Genomic DNA, 19,964 nt, shown 5'->3' on the forward strand with positions numbered 1-19,964 from the left:
TCTGTATAGTGTATGTATGGGTTATGTGTGTGTATGTAGAGAAAGAGAGAATGAGAGAAATCAACTAAATTTCGATTGTCAACACTGTTTAAAATAAGTCCTAAATAGAAAACTAATTCTGAGTAAATTTTCAGATGTTAACTTCTTATTTATTACAAAACAGTTTCTAAAGCATGTTTCTTTAAATAAGTAAAATATGGAGTTTCAAAAATATTTTTTCCCTACAGGTGGGAAGGAGAAACAAAAAACAAATGTAGAAGACTTACAAATTAAAAAGGTAAAGAAGAAAAAGAAAAAGAAACACAAAGAGAATGAAAAACGGAAGCGTCCAAAAATGTATAGCAAATCTATTCAGACTATTTGCTCAGGATTGCTATCTGATGTTGAAGATCAAGAAGCCAAAGGCATCTTAAATGATAACTTAAAGGATTACATTGGAAAGAATTTGGATACCAAGAATTATGACTCCAAAATTCCAGAGAACAGTGAGTTTCCGTTTGTCTCATTAAAAGAGCCACGAGTTCAGAATATCCTCAAAAGATTGGACACTTTGGAGTTCAAACAGCTCATTCATATTGAGCACCAGCCTAATGGAGGTGCATCAGTTATCCATGCTTACAGCAATGAACTCTCCCACCTGTCTCCTATGGAGATGGAAAGGTTTGCAGAAGAGTTTGTGGGTCTAGTGTTCAGTGAAAATGAAAACTCTGCCGCTTTTTATGTAATGGGTATTGTTCATGGGGCAGCTACTTATTTACCTGACTTTTTAGACTACTTTTCATTTAATTTTCCCAATTCACCAGTGAAAATGGAGATATTGGGAAAGAAAGATATAGAGACAACAACTATGTCCAATTTTCATGCTCAGGTAAGAGGTTTTAGTTTTATTTCTTTTTAATAATTTTTAATTTTTTTGGGGGGGCAAACTTCTGTTCTTTGTTCCTAATTTTGCTGTAGGTTTGAAATAAAAAGATAAAAATATAATGAAAACTTGAGAGTATTAAGAATATTTTCTTGATGTGAAACATTTTAAATTTCAGATTCTACACATGTGTTTTAAAGATAACTAATGAAATAATTCTATTGTCCTCTTTTTTTTCTTGCAAGAATTTATCTTGGACTTAGTGAAATGAATTTAATGATGTATTTTCCTAGTCCTTAAAATAGTTTTCCTACTTAAAATTGTCTTTTTCTTTATAATATCTTTCAACTGCTTAGTACTGGATCTATTAGTGGGTGCTAAATAAATGTTGGCTATTAAATATATTGTGAACAAAGGAACCACTACTTATTGTAATTATGTGAGAAAATTGTGCATGTATTGAACTAATTTCCATTTCCTGCCCTTCTCTATAGTGTATAACATTATTCTAGAAAGCAGAGACGATTGAGTTTATTGGTTCTTGAAAGTGAATGTGGGCCCATCTAAAAGCCATTGCCATTGTCACCCATCCTCAGATTAGGCTTGTTTATGCTAGGAGATTGGCCAATTCTTACATTTATTGGTACTGCAGTCCATGGTATTCAAAAACAGTAATTGTGGACAACATTCTAGTTTAGAAGAAGGAAAAAATGTAAAGAAAATCTCAGGGGTCTTACTCAGTATTTAGTACTCTCTCTCTCTACTCACAGATAAGCTAACAGAGAGAGAAATTACTTCATTCTTTTTCCATTTGTCAGCAGTGCCAGCGGAACAAAATTTCACTCATGGCTCTTTTCCTTATTTTCAGTATATTCTTTTTGTTGATTGATGTTCAAGATGTAGTCTCCACTTTAAATGATACTTTGGATGTTCAGTCACACCACACATATCAGGATCCCTACTCCTAATGTATGCTTGGTGTATATTCTATAGTTACCAAGTAGCCTGGAAAATATAGCAGTATTTAAAGTTTTAATGTGTGTATGGGGAAATTATTTGTTAGTGTAACATATTTGAGAACTGGAATTTAAGTATTTTTAAATATTAGGCAGGTCATTTTGTAGAATTCCAGAATGTTTAGTAGCTTGTATGAAATTTCACCTGGGTTGGGTGGCAGAATCAGGCCTAGCTTATAGTAATACTTTCTGCCACTTATTAAATCCTGACTGTGCCAATGACTGTTCTAGGCATTCTATATGTAATAACTCATTTAATGTTTATTATAGTTTTAGCAATGAAGAAACAAATAAAATAATTAATTGACAGATAATCTAGCGCTAAGTGACTTTGAGCCAGTTGTTTCTTCTCAAAGAATGTGTGAGTGGAGTTGTTAGGAAGGTTGTGGAGGCTAGGGTTGTAGCTCAGTGGTAGAACCTTGCCTAGCATGTATGAGATACTGGGTTCAAATCTCAGCACCACATATAAATAAATAAAATAAAGGTCCATTGACAACTATAAAAAAATTTAAAAAATTTTTTAAAAAGAAGGTTGTGAATCTGATCTTTATTCTTATTTAATGTTAGTCTGAAAAATACATTTAGTAGCATTAGAGAAATTCATGATAATGGTAATGAGGATATTTGAAATTAATTAGCACTTTAAAAATGAATTAAAGTACCTCTAATAATGTTACAATATATATTTTGTGTCTTCTCATTTTAATTTTTTAACATATAAGTAGTGAAGCTTGGAATGTTATAAATAACAGTTGAATTTTCAAGATAGTTTTTCGTGTGGTTAAGTTAGAATCAGACCCACAGAGAATCACTACCACCAACAAGACTGCTGTTTGTAATGTTAGAAGTTAGGTACTGCAATCATTCACAATGATGTGAATGACATCTCCAAGATTGTGCAGCGAAGGCCCTGGCTACTAATGGCTTGTGGAACCCAAACCACGTTCATGCTAAGTGTGTATTGTCATAAGCCTACTTTTCAGTTTTCTGTTTTTTTTTTTTTTTTGTTTTGTTTTTATTTGTTGTTGTTGTTTTAATTAAAATCAGGCAACCAAAATGGTTTGCCCTAAATTCTGTGGTAACAAAAAGCTGATAAATTATTCATATCTATGATCTTTATAGCAATAATATTTATCTCTATATTACTTTAGTTGTTTTCACAAATACTCACTTTTGTTCTTAAATACATGGTTTTTTATTTTTATTTTTTTTGGTATGGGGGATTGAACCCAGGAGTGCTTTACACCTGAGCTGCATCCCCAGCCCTTCTGTTTTTGTGTTTTTTTTTTTTTTTTTTTTGAGGTGGGGGGTGGACAGGGAAATATGAGGGATTGAACCCAGGGCGTTTAATCACTGAGCCACATCCCCATCCCTTTTTGGAGACATGGTCTTTCTGAGTTGTTTAGGGCCCTGATAAGTTGCTGAGACTGGCTTTGAACTCATGATTCTCTTCTCAGATCTTGTTTTTTATTTTAATTTTTTTTTTTTTAATTTTGAGACAGAATTTCACAGAGTTGTTGGGGCTGGCCTCAAACTTAGAATTGTCCCGCTTCAGCCACCTGAGTTGCTAGGATTACAGGTGTGCACCACTATACCTGGCTTTCCTTGAATTCATGTTAATGTGAGATACTTATATAAAATATAAATGTACACACACTCACATACAACCCTAACAAAGGATCAAGATATTCCTGTTTTTAGTCCTTGGTTTTGGAATTCTTTTTACTTGTGTAATCCTGTTTTCCATCTTAATCTGTAATCTTGAAGGTTGCCTGAAAGTATTTGTTAGCTGGGTTATGGATATTTTTATCTCATTATCTAGGTTAAATGAGGTTCTTCTGGGCTCATTCACATGGTGTTGGGTATCACAGAGTGTGATTCCCAGTGTACAATCTTTCTCTTGAGTTGGATTTAATCAAAGGAAGTCATGGCAGCCAGATTTGTAAAAATTAATAGGGAAATACACTCCATTTTTTTTTTCTTCTTCTTCTCCTCTCCATTCCTTCCTTCCTTCTTTTCTTTCTCTCCTTTTTTAATTCCTTTTCTTTTTTCTTTCTGTACTGAGGTTTGAACTCATGACCTTGCTTTGAACTTGAAATCTATTTTAGTTGTAGTTGGACCCAATACCTTTATTTTGTTTATTTGTGTTTATGTGGTGCTGAGAATCGAACCCAGGGCCTATCACATGCTAGGCGAGCACTCTACCGCTGAGCCACAATCCCAGTCCCTATGCTTTACTTTTTTTTTTTTTTGCCTTTGTTTATTTATTTATTTATTTTTTACATTTGAATCAGATTCTTTACGCTTTACTTCTTGATGATAGGAGTGACATAGTCAATTTCACAGGTATAAGCATTGGGAAAGATTTGTGGTTATTTATAATTTATTATACGTATGTCCTAGTTTTTCTTCCATCTCTATTTCATTCGGATATTCATTCAGACATTTATTGTGTTCCTGTGTCCTAGATGATAAGGAATATTTTTAAAAGTTTATTAGAACAGGAGTTTTTTGTCAAGAAATAAATGAGATTTCTGTTCTTTCACTCTACCCTAAAGTAACACTTACTATATAAGAACTGTGAAAATATGAAAACTGTAGCTAGTTTCTTCCATCCTTCCCCCAATTCAGTGCTCTAAATCTTATTTTTATTTTATCTAGGTTCTCAGGTAACTAATGTCAGAACGTTAATTATTTTAATAATGGCTGTTACTAAATCTGATCTGATCGGTTAGACCTGTTTGTGTGCAGAACTGCTGAGAAGAAAGTAACATTTATTGAATTTACATTGGGGCCATTCACAGCGTTAGGCCAGTAAAACAGTTTGTGCCATCTTTGAAACATTGCCTGCCTTGTTAGAAAATTTTCATTTTGACCAGTTGTGCCTGCTGTATCCTCCTCAACTACTTAGGAACTGGTCTACAGAATGTTATCATGGTAGCACCAGATGTTATAACTGAGAAAGCTTTTTTCTTCTATTATTGTATTAATTTAAAAAGGTAGATAACAATAATTTTATTCTTATTTTTTCCATATTTTATTGGTGCATTATAATTATATGCATGATATAATAGTGTAATTTGGTCCAATATCATTCCCAAGTATTTTCACTAATAATTTAATTTGTATTTCAGTTGAAGTTTTTTTTGGATATTTTTGAAATGACATTGATTAAATGTCATCACTTATTTGTAGTTTGATTTGAAAATATGTGCCAGATGTTGTGGAGAAATGGCTCCCTCTTCTGGCACACTCTTTTATGTCTGATGTTTAGATTGTCACATAAAGAACTTAATGAGCAGGTCTCCTTTTTTAAAATAAGGGACTCCTCTTACTCCCCTACCCCCATAAAAACCAATCAACCAAACACAGCAGAGTTGAACCACCTTCTACCTTACCTTGACTTTTGAATTGAATAATTATCCAATTTTTGAGTTTTCTTCAAATTGATGCTGATAAATGTTAAAAATGTGTCTGTCATTTGTATTTTTTATGGATCATTATCCTGAGGAACTTCTTTTTAATCTTAGAATATTGATAGGTACACTATAACAACTATAAGACACAGGTTTTGAAGTCAAAATAGTTTGTATAATACTAGACCAAGTAAGTTATATTTATTTGCTATGAGACTTATCAGAGATCTTAATAGTCATTGTGTATGTTGACCTACTGTGGCAAACCTCTGGAGTGAAAATGATTTTCCAAACTTATTTTGTTACAGAATTCCCTTTTGGGGGAATACATTTTTGAGAAATAGCAAATTGTTTAACAAAATTCATTCTTCGTGTTTTTAAAAAAATTCCTTCCTATTAACTGTAGTTACTTCTTTATTGCTGCAATCTTTACAGGTTAATAAAACACTATTAAGTCTTGTAGATTTAGTTTTGGTGAAGTTATTTCCTGGTAGAAAGGCTGCCTTTTTCTTTTAATTTTTTTTCTTTTTAGTTGTAGATGGACACAATATCTTTATTTTGTTTATTTATTTTTCGGTGGTGTTGAAGATTGTTTTATTAGAGTATAATACTTGAAGATCTAACGTGTGAGGCAAGCACTGTACCACTGAGCCTAAATCCCAGCCCCAAGGCTGCTTTATTCTTTTTGTAGCAAGCAGATCTCCGAATAATACACACACACACACACACACACACACACATCTATTGGCAGTATTAGAGTTAAACCCAGGGCTTTGCAAAATGCTAGGCAAGTACCCTACTTTTTAGTCATAGCCCCAATCCTTTTGAAATTTTATTTTGAGATAGGGGTCTTGCTAAGTTGCCCAGGCTGGCCTTGAATTTGCAATCCTGCCTCAGCCTCCTGAGTAGCTTGAATTGCAGGCATGTGCCACCATGCCCAGGTAAAGATTGCTTTTTAATTTAAAGATAACTTTATGTGAGGAATGGTGAATAGAATTTTAGTTTAAATATAATTTAACTCATTTTTTGTTAACTAAGTTCATGAGATTTTGTTATTGATACTTACTGGCAATGGATACAAGAAGCCTCCTACTTGCTTTTTCTATCTTTTGTAACATTTGTAGAGAATATAGAAAAGAAAAGTGAAAATGCAGCTGTGATGGTAGCAGTTTTTATTTTTGGGTGGTGTGGGATAGACTATAGGAAGATTTAGATTAAAAATGTTATATCTTTCTGGGTTTGTTGGCACAAATCCCAGCAGTTCAGAAGGCTGAGGCTGGAGGATTTTAAATTCAAGGCCAGCCTTAGCAATTTAGTGAGGCCTTATCTCAAAATAAAACATAAAAAAAGAGCTGGGGATGTGGCTGGTGGTTAAGTTCCCTGGGTTCAATCCCTGGTAGCCCCTACAAAAATGTTACATCTTTTCTAAAAGGCACTGTTTAAATATAAGCTTTTGCAAAAATATATCAAATGTATCATGCCTGTCTTCTGTTTCTTTTTGAGAGATGTATACTTAAATTAATAAGAGGATCCATATGTATAGTTTTTATAATCTGGTGTGTTTCTTTTTTAATATAATTTTTAAATTTAGAATTTTTGCACTAGTAGTTGAACTCAGGAATGTTCTACCTCTGAGCTATACTTCCAGCCCTTTTAAAAATGTTTATTTTGAGACATGGTCTTTGCTAAATTGCCCAGGCTGACCTCGAACTATAATCTTCTGCCTCAGCCTCAAATTTAGTTTAAAATTTAAATATATTTGTACGTATCTAGTTGGTTTATTAGAGTATAATACTTGGAGAATAAATGTCTTGAAAGAAAATTATTATTTGTTTTAAACATGATAGCTAAGAATGCAGTTTTTTTCCTTGGAATTCCCTAAGAAGATTTTACCTTGGGTTTCAATCGTGGGTAACAAGGATCTACTTTACAGTTTTAACACATTTGGTTAAGATGGAGAGAGACCTACCATTAAGTGTGCATGTGAACTTTGTATATAAATATGTATGTATTTACCATGAGTTAGGAAAAAATTAACCCCCAAAATTCTATTAGGATATTTCTGAATATAATTCTCATAAAATCTGCATTATTTTATTTTTAAAATTCAGGCTTTCCCCAAAATCCTTTGGAATATTTATGAATTTGAAGAAGACCATATTTTAAAAGCCTCAAAAATTAGTTTCTTGGGCTGGGGATGTGGCTCAAGTGGTAGCGCACTCGCCTGGCATGTGTGCGGCCCAGGTTCGATCCTCAGCACCATATACAAACAAAGATGTTGTGTCTGCCGAAAACTAAAAAAAAATATTAAAATTCTCTCTCTCTCTTAAAAAAAAAAAATTAGTTTCTTTTTAAGTGGTCCCAAACCGAACATAGGATAGGGGGAAAATAAGTTCTACTTTATTCAGTCTGTTAAAGTTTTTAATGTTTAGGTCTATACTAATTTAGATATGTATTTTATTGTTTTTTTTTGGGTGATGGACATTGAACCCAGGACCTTGTGCATGTGAGGCAAGCACTCTGCCAGCTGAGCTATATCCCCAGCCCCTCATTGTATTTTTTTGAGAGAGAGAGAGAGAGAGAATTTTAATATTAATTTTTTAGTTTTTGGAGGACACAATATCTTTGTTTGTATGTGGTGCTGAGGATCGAACCCGGGCCGCACGCATGTCAGGCAAGCACGCTACCACTTGAGCCACATCCACAGCCCCCCTCATTGTATTTTTAAAGATATTTTTTTTAAATTGTTGATGGACCTTTATTTTACTCATTTATTTATATGTGGTGCTGAGGATCGAACCTAGTGCCTCACGCATGCTAGGCAAGTGCTCTACCATTGAGCCACAACCCCAGCACTCATTGTATTTTTTTAAGGAACATTTGTAAATTTGAGAGGATATTAATGTAAGTGTATAATTTGAATGAAATGAGATGGCTAGGTCCATTATGTACCTTTGATCAATGAAACAATCATTCTTTTTAGTTTTTGTGGTACTAGGGATTGAACCTAGGGGCACTCTACTGCTGAGCCACATTCTTAGCTCTTTTTTTATTTTTTATTTTGAGACAGGATCTTGTCAAATGATAAGGCTGGCCTCAAACTTGGGACCCCCTTCTGCCCTGTCTCCTGAGTAATGAAACAACTCTTCTAACTTCAAATAGGAACATCTGATTAAATAAGTTAATAAAAGCACTTGAGTTATGACAGAACATATCATTTATATATATTTAAATTTATTTATTTTAATTTGTTTTACATGACAGCAGAATGCATTTCAACTCATAGTACATATATAGAGCACAATTTTTCACGTCTCTGGTTGTTCACAAAGTAGAGTCACACCACTTGTGTCTTCATACATGTACTTGGGGTTATGATGTCCATTTCATTCCACCTGCATTTATATTGTTATCACCCAAGGTGTTTTACCAATTTTTTTCTGTTACTCAGTGATACATATTCTTGTATTTAAAACACAGAAATTTTACTTTTAATAGGGCTGACTATTAAATTTGTTGATAAGTAGTTTTGGTTTTCTGATTATTAATTTTGCTTTTCCTCTATTTTTCTATGGTTTCATAATGGCATTTTTTTTGGTAGAATAGAAATAGTTATCTTAATTGCATGACAATACCTAGGGTAGAATGCAACTGTGTCAGTTATTTGAGAAATGAATTATTTCATGTATAACCTCATTATACATACTAGATACATTGACTGTTCTGATTTCAGACTTGTTTCTTTAGAGGATTATCTTTGACCCCTAAATTTCTTCTAACATTCACATCAGAAAGCATTCTTTGTTGTTCAATACATGTTGTTTGCATGTATTGCATTGCTATATATACTCCCTTGGAAGAGAGGACCAGTTGATAACAGTCCATTTGGTTTTACTTTAAAGGTGTGTTTAAAGCTGTTTTTTTAGAGAGCTTGTAAATTGAATTGTGTTTAGCATTTTAGAAGAATTCACTCACTAAAAATTCTCAAGGCTACCCACTCCCACCCATGATAAAGTGCTCACATAATTTAATTGATCATTGTTGATACTGTGATGAGTATCAAGAGCTACTTGAGTGACAATGGTTTATTTGATTCTGGCTTTCTTTGAATTAGTGACTTAGATGAGATATTTGATTTAAAAAAGATAAGGAAGTTGATAAACAGTTTATTTATGTGAAGTAGAACTATTACCTTCTTAAGTTGCCTTTTAAAAGTCAAGTGTTATATTTCAAAACCTTGGAAATTTTGTGTTTTATAATATAAGTTGTTTGATTTCATTTTTGTTTTCTTTTCCCTTCCCTCCTCGCCTCTCTCCTCCTTATTAGTAAACTTTTTAAGACATTAATGTAATTATTATTGTACTGCTTTGTCAATTGTGATAAAAATAAAATACTCTAATATCATTGTCAAAATTTTCTATTAAAATTAATTTTTTATTGACACGTTTCTGGAGATAGGAATGTTGGGGCATTGTTACTGTAATAGCTGTGATTGTGAGGATTTTTCAGTGTGTCCATAATGTGACAAAGGTAGACCATCCAGTTTGCTGGGGATACAAGACTTTGACTTTTAAAATAGGCTTAATCCTTGGTAAACTGGGACATGTTGATCTCTTAAATTTAGTGGCCACAAAGATTAATTTGGAGAAGAAGATAATTAGGGTTTCACATCAAATTTGTTTTTGAGCTGGGCACAGTGGTGCATGCCTATAATTCAGGTGTCTCAAGAGGCTGAAGCAGAAGGATCTCAAGTTTGAGGCTAGCCTCAGCTTCTTAGTAAGGCCCTAAGCAACTTAGGGAGACCCTGCTTCAAAATAAATAAAAAGGCTAGGGATGTGGCTCTGGTAAAGACTCCTGGGTTTAATCGCCCATATTCCACCCCTGCCCTCAAATGTTTGTTTTTTGAAAAAAAGTTTCACTTAAAACACAGAAATTTTACTCTTATAAGGGCTGAAATATTAAATTTGTTAATAAGTATTGGTTTTCTAATTATTAATTTTACTCTTATTTACTAGTGTTAATATATGAAAACACATGGGTTTGTCAGGATTCAAATATGCTTGTGAAAATTCACATATCAGTGAATCTGGAGGTTTAGGCTGCCTTATTTTGCCTGTTTGAATGCCAGCAGTTTGCTAGCACCGTGACAGGTGGCTTTATATAATTATTACATTTTTCTTCAGTAGGGTTAGGGTTTTAGGGTTAGGGTAAATCTGAGGTAAAACTTTCCAGTTAAGTAAACTAAATTTCAGGGAACTTAAATAATTATTTGTCTGAAGGTAACATAGCTGGTAGGTGGCAAAGGCAGGTTTGGGGCTTGAGATTCTTGATTTTCAATTTCTAGCAGTTTTTCATTGGAATTAACATTATGCAAACTGGCTGCAAAGTAGTATGTTGTGATCTAGATAAGAAGATCATCCCTTGCGACTTTTTAGACATAGAAACCACTAGTAATGGTTTTTGTAACTTTTTCAGATGGTAACTTAAAATCTGATAACATATGAGCAATAAATTTAGAAAAATGCAGGTATATCAACTTTTGAATATAATTTTGGTGCTATTGTAGATTGAATAATGAACTCTTATGTCCTAAAGAGATGTTATAGTCAGTTCTCTAGAATTATTTTGTTTATCTGAACTGTTGCCATAAGCTATGTATAATAATAGTTGGAGAACAAAATAGCTAGGTTTAATGTAGGGTTTACATTAAATAAACTATTTGTTTTAGTTAATAATGCTTTTTGTTTTGCTTTTCTTGCTTCATATATTCTTAACATTGAGACAGTATAATTTATTATTACACATTGATAGCAAGCATTATCTTATGTGTAACTTGTTATTAAATTCATATTCTTCAGGTAAAAAGAACATATTCTCATGGTACTTACAGAGCTGGTCCAATGCGACAAATAAGCTTGGTGGGAGCAGTTGATGAAGAAGTGGGAGATTACTTCCCTGAATTTCTTGACATGTTGGAAGACTCACCATTTTTAAAAGTAAGGGAAAATAATCTAATCAATTTAAATTGTGGTGGTTAATTTTGTACTACAGGTGATACAAATTAATGGCTATTTCAGGCTTATATAAATTTGGTTTTATTTAAATTGGAGGGAAGGAAAGGAAGAAATGAAAAATAGTGATCTTGTATAGTGCATATATGTAACTTCTCAGGTCCTAATTGTAATGGCAAAGCTAAGTGTTGAACCAGAAAATAACTATCTGTTACAATCACTTTAGAAAATTAGTTTCCATCTGTTTATTACCACTTTATAGAATACGTACCAAGAATTTAAGAAGTATAGTGTTATGGTTTAGATATTTGGTGTCCCCCAAAAGTTCATGTATAAAACAATGCAAGAAAGTTTAGAGGTGAAATGATTTGGTTATGAGAGTTTTAATTTAATTAGTGCTTTAATCCCCTGATAGGGATTAACTGGGTGGTAACTGTAGGCAAGTGGGTTGTGGCTGGAAGACGTGGGTCCCTAAGGGCATGCCTTTGGGGTATACATTTTGTCCTTGTTGAGCAGAGCTCTCTCTCTGCTTCTTGGTAGCCATGTTCCAGCCACTTTCCTGTGTCACCTCTAACTCCTTCATGTGCTGCCTCAGCTATGTCTCCAAAGAATAGTTGACTGACTGTGCACTGAGACTTCTGAAACTGTTAGCACCCCTGAATAAGCTTTTCCTCCTCTAATTGTTCTTGTCAGGTCTTTTGGTCATAGCAATGAAAAAGCTGACTAAAACATGCAGGAAGGATGATTACTAAATTAAAATGTCTAGGATAAAGGAATGACAGTGTTTTAGTATATTACCATACACAGCTTATGGAAACAGTTCAGATAAACAAAATAATTCTAGAGAACTGACTACAACATCTCCTTAGGACATAAGAGTTCATTATTCAATCTATAATAGCACTGAAATTATATTCAAAAGTTGGTATACCTGCGTTTTTCTAAATTTATATATCTATATCTATCTATCTGTCTATCTATACAGAGAGATAGATAGATATTGAGATTGACCCTCATTTTGGACAAAATATAAATCCCAAGGGCATGCCCCCAGTTACCAACCTCCTCCAGTCACACCCTATCTGCTTACAGTTACCATCCAGTTAATCCCTATCAGAGCATTAATGCACTGATTTAGTTAAAGCTGTCAGAACCCAGTCATTTCACCTCTAAACTTTCTAAGGTCATTGTCTCACACATGAGCTTTTGGGGGACACCTTACATCTAAACCATAGTAGGAAGTTTGACATTGTGAAAAAATGACCAGGGAAATTGTATACCTTTGTTTTAGCCTTGACTAGACCTACCTGGGTTGAGCAAACCACATAAACTTTCAGGGCTTTGGTCTCTTCATCTATAAAAGCAGATATTTAGTCTGTGTGGTGACTAATGGGCACTTGCTCATTTTTCCAACTTAAAATCATATGACCCATATGTTTATCGAAAGAATAATAACAAATTATGAATATACTGAATCATACCCCTGGCATGGTAGGGGGAGAGAGCCATCCAAGCATAAATATTCTTTTGGTATGTTTGAAATTGAACTTTTGAAGTTAAATTATGAATATATAGGGATATGTATTTCAGATGTTTAAATTGTATATGAATGTGTTTTTGTGAAGGGAGAACTATTTTTTAAATGCATATTTGAAGATACATTTTAAAAATAATTTCTGTATAATTGTCTTTAGTGTACACTGCCATGGGGGACATTATCTAGTCTAAAATTAGAGAGTCGAAAAGACAGTGATGATGGTCCCATTATGTGGGTACGTCCAGGAGAACAAATGATCCCTGTGGCTGATATGCCAAAGTCACCTTTCAAAAGGAAAAGGTATGTTGGATACAAATTTTTATTTCTGAAAAATGTGTGTTCATACATTGATGTGTATGAGTATTAGTAGAAAATTGGAAGAAGAAGGAAGGGAAAATTTATAGAGCATATTTGGAATGAAAATTAAAAGATAGTTATACATGCTGGTAGAGTTTGTGATATTACATCTGCCATTTATAAGACATGAGAAATATAGGTAAATGACAATAAATTATAAATGGGAATGGAAAAAATATCATATAGTGAGACATTATAAAACTATTTTAGAATGAATTTAATAAAATATTCAGAAGCTGTATTAAGAAAATGGAAACATCTTATGGAGGCTATAAAATTATACTAAAACAAATGGAAAGCCCTACTATCTTCTGCGTCAAGAATGATATTTGTTTAAATATTCGTCTGTACTCATACTCCCTATAACTGGATAAAATGTGTTTAAAGTTCATAAGGAAGAAAACTGTGAAAGATACTGGATACTGAAAATTTCTACAAAACTCAAATAGATCATTGGTGTAGGATAGAATCCAGAATAGATATGAGTACATAGGATGAGATGGATGAGGAAATACTTATTTAATGAATAATGCTGACATAATTGGCATTCTGAAAGAAAACACAGAGCTTCTACCTCATACAAAAAGAGATTTTAAGCATCACAGGTAAAACAAATACAAGTATGAGCACAAAAATGTTAAGTTTGGAAGTTATCTTCCTAAGAAAGACTAAAAGATATAGTGATAATATTGGTTGGGAGAGAAAAGACAACAACAGAGTTCAAAACTATAATAGATCGGACTAAAACATGCCTGATGTGGCAGGGCAGGCACAAATAATCCCAGTTACTTAGGAAGCTGAGGCTGGAGGATCTTAACCAGTCTAAGCAGCATAGTGACATCCTATCTTGAGAAAGAAAAATAAAATTCCCAAATCAACAAGAAAAATATAAAACCACCCAGTAGAAATATAAACTTTACCTTAGGCAGGTAAGTTTATTTTTAACAAGCTACAAGATATTTTTGCCCTTTGAACTGATAAATTTATCAACATAGCAATAATAATGTAGCAATAATCAAGCGTTGTGAAGAAAGTCTTTTATATATATTGTTGGTAGAAGAGTGAGTTGCTTTGAAAGTCTGGAAGTAGCTCATACACTTTGTATCTAACCATGATCTGCTCCCCTACTTTTGGGGATCTACCCCAATAAATAAAAGCATTAAAGATTAAGATGTAAGAATGCTAATAGTAGTCTTGTTTGTAATAAGAAAATAATTTAATGCCTGAATGTCCACCAACCAGGGGAATGGTTGAATACATTTCTACATTCTTATTAAAGAATATGATAAAACAGTTAAAATAGGATTTTTATTTCTTTTGATCTGGAAGGTTATTCATGACACTTGAAAAGAGCAAAATATAAGATAATGTATCTTGTATGATTCTTATGATTTTTATGAAAAACAAAAATAACTATGAAATAAAACCCCATGAATAAATGTATATTTATGTGAGCACAGGAAAAGGTTTGGAATAGAGTACACTATGTTAACATTTGGGATTGGAAGTGGTCATCCTAAAGGAGATAATCTCTTTTTCTTTAGATACCTAAAATAGTTTTATTGGTTACAGTGATTATTAATTAAAACAAAAAAACAGAGAAGAGCAAAGTCATTAGTAGTAGGTTGCCTGATGGCAAGGACCATGTTGGGCTTATTACTAATGTGTTTATAGCATATGTGTTTAGACACAGTGTTGTGCTTAATAACTTTGGGTTGAATTAAATTTTACAAGTTAATTTCTAAGTTGGTAGCAAATGATAAAATTGATGTGCTTCTCAAGTGTTCTTAATTTTGTTTTAGAATTTAGCAATCATTGAATCTGAAAGTCTTTTCCCAGAATAATGCAGATATATACAAAGTTTAGATTTGTAATAACACCAGCTCCCTGAGGAATTTCCATTCACTTAAGGGTTTACAGCCCATGGTATGTGTGATGACTAATAACAGCATTGTGCCAAGTGCTATATGTGCCTTAATTCATTAATGAAACCAAGCTTGTGAGGTTGAAAGCCTCTTAGTTTTCCACAGGAAGCAACATTACCAATTTTTTGAGGGGGAGGGTATTGGGGATTGAACCCCAGGGGCACTTTACCACTGAGCCACATCCTAAGCTTTTTTAAATTTTGTATTTTGAGACAAGATCTCACTAAATTGCCGAGACTGGCTTAAACTCCAAGTTGCTGGGATCAGGCTTGTACCCCTATGCCCAGCTCCTCATCCCTTCTTAAGTTTTAGTTTTGAGATAGGCTCTCACTAAGTTGCTTAGGGCCTGGCATAAATCACTGAGACTGGCCTCAAACTTATCCTCTGCCTCAGCCTTCCCATTTGCTGCTATTACAGGCATTATCTAACTTTCTGACACATGTAAGATGTTAGTCACAAAGAACAAAAGAATATATGAGTATGTTTTATGTACACATATATGGGTGTATGTATGTATGAGACTGTAATGCAAGGGTACCCAAAGAGCAGTAGGTAGTAGGATAAAGGGTGGGAACTTAGAGAACTAATAAATAACTTCCAGGAGGATAAATGATGATAAGAGGAGAAAAGCATAGGGGCAATCTAAAATTGTCTCTGGAAGCAACGTAAAAACCGGAGAGGAAGATAAATGATTACTTCTGGCCAGAGTTGTTCTCATACTTTCCCCCATTCTACAGTAGAATTAAAGAGATTTCTGCAGTATATAAGGCTAAGTAGGTAGTGAATTTTGTGTGCTTTATGGATTCTAGAGGATGAAAGTGGAGGAGAGGGACAGTGGGAGGTGACTGTCTTCCAAGACAGAGCTAAGGGTTTCCTTTCTGCTTCCAGTAAACCAGGCATGTTTTATGGAAGCACTTGCTGACTTTTTCTCCTTGCTAATTTTCTTATTTTTTGTCCTCTTCTCACTAGAATATAAAGTTCCATGACTGTAGGAACCCCATCTGTCATTAATGTCTCATTAATACTAGCCTCAGTGCCTAGAAGATTCCTGCCATATAGCCTGGGTCCTATAAATACTGACTTAATGTAATTTTAAGTTACCTTTTGTTCTAAAAGTATATTTTGTGTTACCAAGTGATCTAAATAGGGTTTCTATCCTGTATACATGGGTACATGATCCTATTCAGATTAGACCCAAATCTCAGATAAAGATTCTAGGTACAGGAGTCTTCCCTTCCTTGGGGAATACATTCTAAGATTCCCAGAGGATGTCTGAAACCACAGATAGTACCAAGTCTTATATGTACTATGTTTCCCCTATATATTTGACTTATAAAACTTTAATTTATAAATTAAGCATAGTAAGAAATTAGTAGCAATAACTAATAAGATGACACAACAAAAACAATAAACTCAAATAAAAGGTATACGAATGTGGCCTGATGCTCTCTTTCTGTTGAAATATCTTATTGTATTTTCATCTTTCACTTAAAGGCTTCTCCTTGGCCTACCTGAATCGCTAGCATCATTACTCTTTTTTCGGGGGTGGGTGTGGGGGATTGAACCCAGTGTGCTACATTCCCAGTCCTTTATACGTATATTAATTTTTAGACAAGAGTCTTGTGAAATTACTGAGGCTGTCCTCAAACTTGCAATCTTCCTGCCTCAGCCTCCTGAGTTGATTATGGATCATTGATTACAGATATGTCTGGTGCAGCATCACTACTCTTGTCCTTTAGGGTCATTGTTAAGATAAAATAAGAATTACTAGAATATTGAGACAACTCAATTTGGTAGTGGAGATAGCTACTGAGTGACTAATAGGCAGGTAGGTGAGTACTCTGAACAAAGGGATGATTTGCATCCTGGGCAGGACAGAATGGAATGGCATGAGATTTCATAATATGTCTCTGAATAGTAAGCAATTGAAAACTTAGGAATTGTTTTGTTTATAATTTTATTTTTTGTTGATGTGGGTTTCATTGTGGTATATTCATACATGCATATAAAATATTTTGAATGATTTCACTTTTCATTATTTCCCCTTGCCCTACCCCTTTCCTGTACTTTACTGTGTCCCTTCTATTTTTATGAGATCCCTTCTGACCAGAAAACATATATATGACCTTACCTTTCTGAGTCTGGCTTCTTTTGTTTAACATGATCCTCTTAGTTTCATCCATTTTATTTTATTTTATTTTTTTTACAAATGACATAATTTAGTTTTTATGGCTAAGTAAGCCTCCATTGTGTTTATATATCACATTTTTCTTTTTCTATTCATCCGATGAACACCTAGGCTGGTTCCATACTTTGGCTGTTGTGAATTGTACTGCTTCAAACATGGGTATGCTTGTATCTGTACAGTATGTTGACTTTAGTTCTTTTGGGTAAATACTGAGGAGTGGTATAGCTAGATCATATTGTGGTTCACTCCTAGTCTTTTGAGGAATCTCCACATTGATTTTCCATAGTGGTCGTACTAATATATACTTACATCAACTGTGTAAAAATGTTCATTTCCTCTGTATTCTCATTAGCATTGTTATTTGTATTCTTGATGATTGACATTCTAACTAGAGCAAGATGAAATCTCAGTGTAGTTTGATTTCCATTTCCCTGCTGACTAAAGATATTGAACATTTTTTCATATATTTTTGGCTATCTTCTTGTGAAAAGTGTTGTTTAGTGTATTTGTTCATTTATTGAGTGGGTTATTTATTTTTTTGGTGTGTAGTTTTTTGACTCTTAATAAATTCTAGATATTAATCCTCTATCAGCAAAAAAGCTGTCAGAGATTTTCTCCCATTCTGTAGGTTCTTTCCTTACATTGTTGTTTCCTTTGTTTTGCAGAAGTTTTTTAGTTTGATAGCATCTGTTTATTAATCCTTGTTTTTACTGAGCTTTTTAGGAGTACTGTGGAGGAAATCATTGCCTGTGCTTGTATGTTGGAATGTTGACCCTATGTTTTCTTAGAGCAGTTGCAAAGTTGCAAAGTTTCTGGACTAAATTCCTAGGTCTTTGATCCATTTTAAGTTGACTTGTGTGTGAGAGAGAGGGGTCTGTCTTTAATTTTTCTACATAATGGATATTCAGTTTTCTAGCACCATACCATTTGTTAAATAGCCTGTCTTTTCTCCCAACATAAGTTTTCGCACCTTTGTCAAGAATCAGATAATTGTAGTACCTCTGTGAGTTTGTGCCTTCTGTTCTGATCCATTGGTCTTGGTGTCTGCTTTTATGCCAGTACCATGCTATTTTTGTTGCTATGGTTCTGAGGTATAATTTGAAGATGGGTATTGTGATGTCTCCAGTTTTACTCTTTTTCCTTAGAGTTGCTTTGGCTATTCTGTTTTGTTGTTGTTCTTCTTCTATATAAATTTTAGGATTGTTTTTTCTGGTTCTGTGAAGAATGTTATTGGTATTTTGATGAGGATTGTATTGAATCTGCAGATTGCTTTTGGCAGTATGGCCATTTTAACAATATTAATTCTGTCTCTCCATGAACACGGGTGGGCTTTCCATCCTTTGGTGTCATTTTCTATTTCTTCTTCATGTTCTGTAAATTTCCTCATAGGTATCTTTCACCTCCTTGGTTGGATTTATTCCTAAGTATGTTTTTAAATCTGTTGTAATTTTGTCCTGAATTCTTTCTCAGTGTATTTATTACTAGTATATAGAAAAGCTGTTGCTTTTCATAGGTTGATTTTGTGTCCTGCTACTTTGCTTATAAGGTTTAGAAGTGTTCTGGTGGAGGATTTATTCTCTTCTAAGTATTGGATCCAGGTCATCTGCAAAGAGGGACAATTTTACTTCTTCCTTTTTTTAATTTGTATTCCTTTTATTTTCTGTATTAGTTAGCTTTGCTCCACAAAGAACAACTTAGAGGAGGAAAAGTTTTATTTTGGCTGACAGTTTCAGAGATTCAGCCTATGGTTGGCTGGCTCCATAGCTCTGGGACTGAGATGAGACAGAACAGTATGACAGAGGAAAGCAGCTCAGGACATGGCAGCCAGAAAGCAGAGGAAGATATCTGCTTATCGGGTCAAAATATAAACCTCAAAGATATACCTCTAGTAACCTTCTTCTTCCAGCCACGTCCTACCTGCCTAAAGCTACCACCCATTTAATTCATATCAGTGAATTAATCTATTGATTCGGTCATAGCTCTCATAATCTAATCATTTTATCTCTGAACATTATTCTTTTGTTTCCCACATGAGCTTTTGGGGGACAACTCATATCTAAACTGTAGTACTTCTTTTGCCTAATTTCTCTGGTTAGAATTAGTACTGTATCGAATAGGAGTAGGGAGTTGGGCATCCTTGTCTTGTTTCATTTAGAGGAAATGCTTTCAGTTTTTCTCTATTCAGTATGATACTGGCTTTGGGTTTGTTATATATAGTCTTTATGTCAAGGTAATTTCCTTCTATTTCTAGTTTCTTCAAGGTTCTTTGTCATGAATGGGTGCTGAATTTTGTCTGACTTTTTCTGTATCTGTTGAGATGATTATATGATTTTTGTCTTTGATTCTATTTAAGTGGTATATTTATTGATTCACATATGTTGAGTCATCTTAGCATCCCTGCAATGAAACCAACTTGATAATGATATATAATCTTTTAACGTGATGTTGAATACAGTTTGCTAATATTTTATTAAGGGTTTTTATATCTGTTCATCGAGGATATTGGTGTGTAGTTTTCTTTCCTTGAGGATCCTTATCTGGTTTTAGTATCACGGTCATGCTGGCTTTGGAGAGTAGGTTTGGAAGTGTTTCTTTCTGTTTCCTGGAATAATGTGAGGAGCATTGACATTAGTTTTTTTTTTTTTCCTTCAA

At 33.8% G+C, this 19,964-nt stretch overlaps 1 protein-coding gene across 1 annotated transcript in view; it reads left to right on the top strand.

Annotated features, from left to right (window-relative positions):
• Rsbn1l (round spermatid basic protein 1 like) overlaps positions 1-19,964 on the top strand; it is an 81,631-nt gene that overhangs the window by 40,012 nt on the left and 21,655 nt on the right. Inside the window, exons 3-5 of the mRNA XM_027926390.2 lie at positions 228-868; positions 11,153-11,290; positions 13,000-13,142. Of these exons, the coding sequence (XP_027782191.2) occupies positions 228-868; positions 11,153-11,290; positions 13,000-13,142 (922 nt within the window). The remainder of the gene's footprint in view (positions 1-227; positions 869-11,152; positions 11,291-12,999; positions 13,143-19,964) is intronic.

This window comes from Marmota flaviventris, chromosome 1 (assembly GCF_047511675.1).
Source record: "Marmota flaviventris isolate mMarFla1 chromosome 1, mMarFla1.hap1, whole genome shotgun sequence".
NCBI lineage: Eukaryota > Metazoa > Chordata > Mammalia > Rodentia > Sciuridae > Marmota > Marmota flaviventris.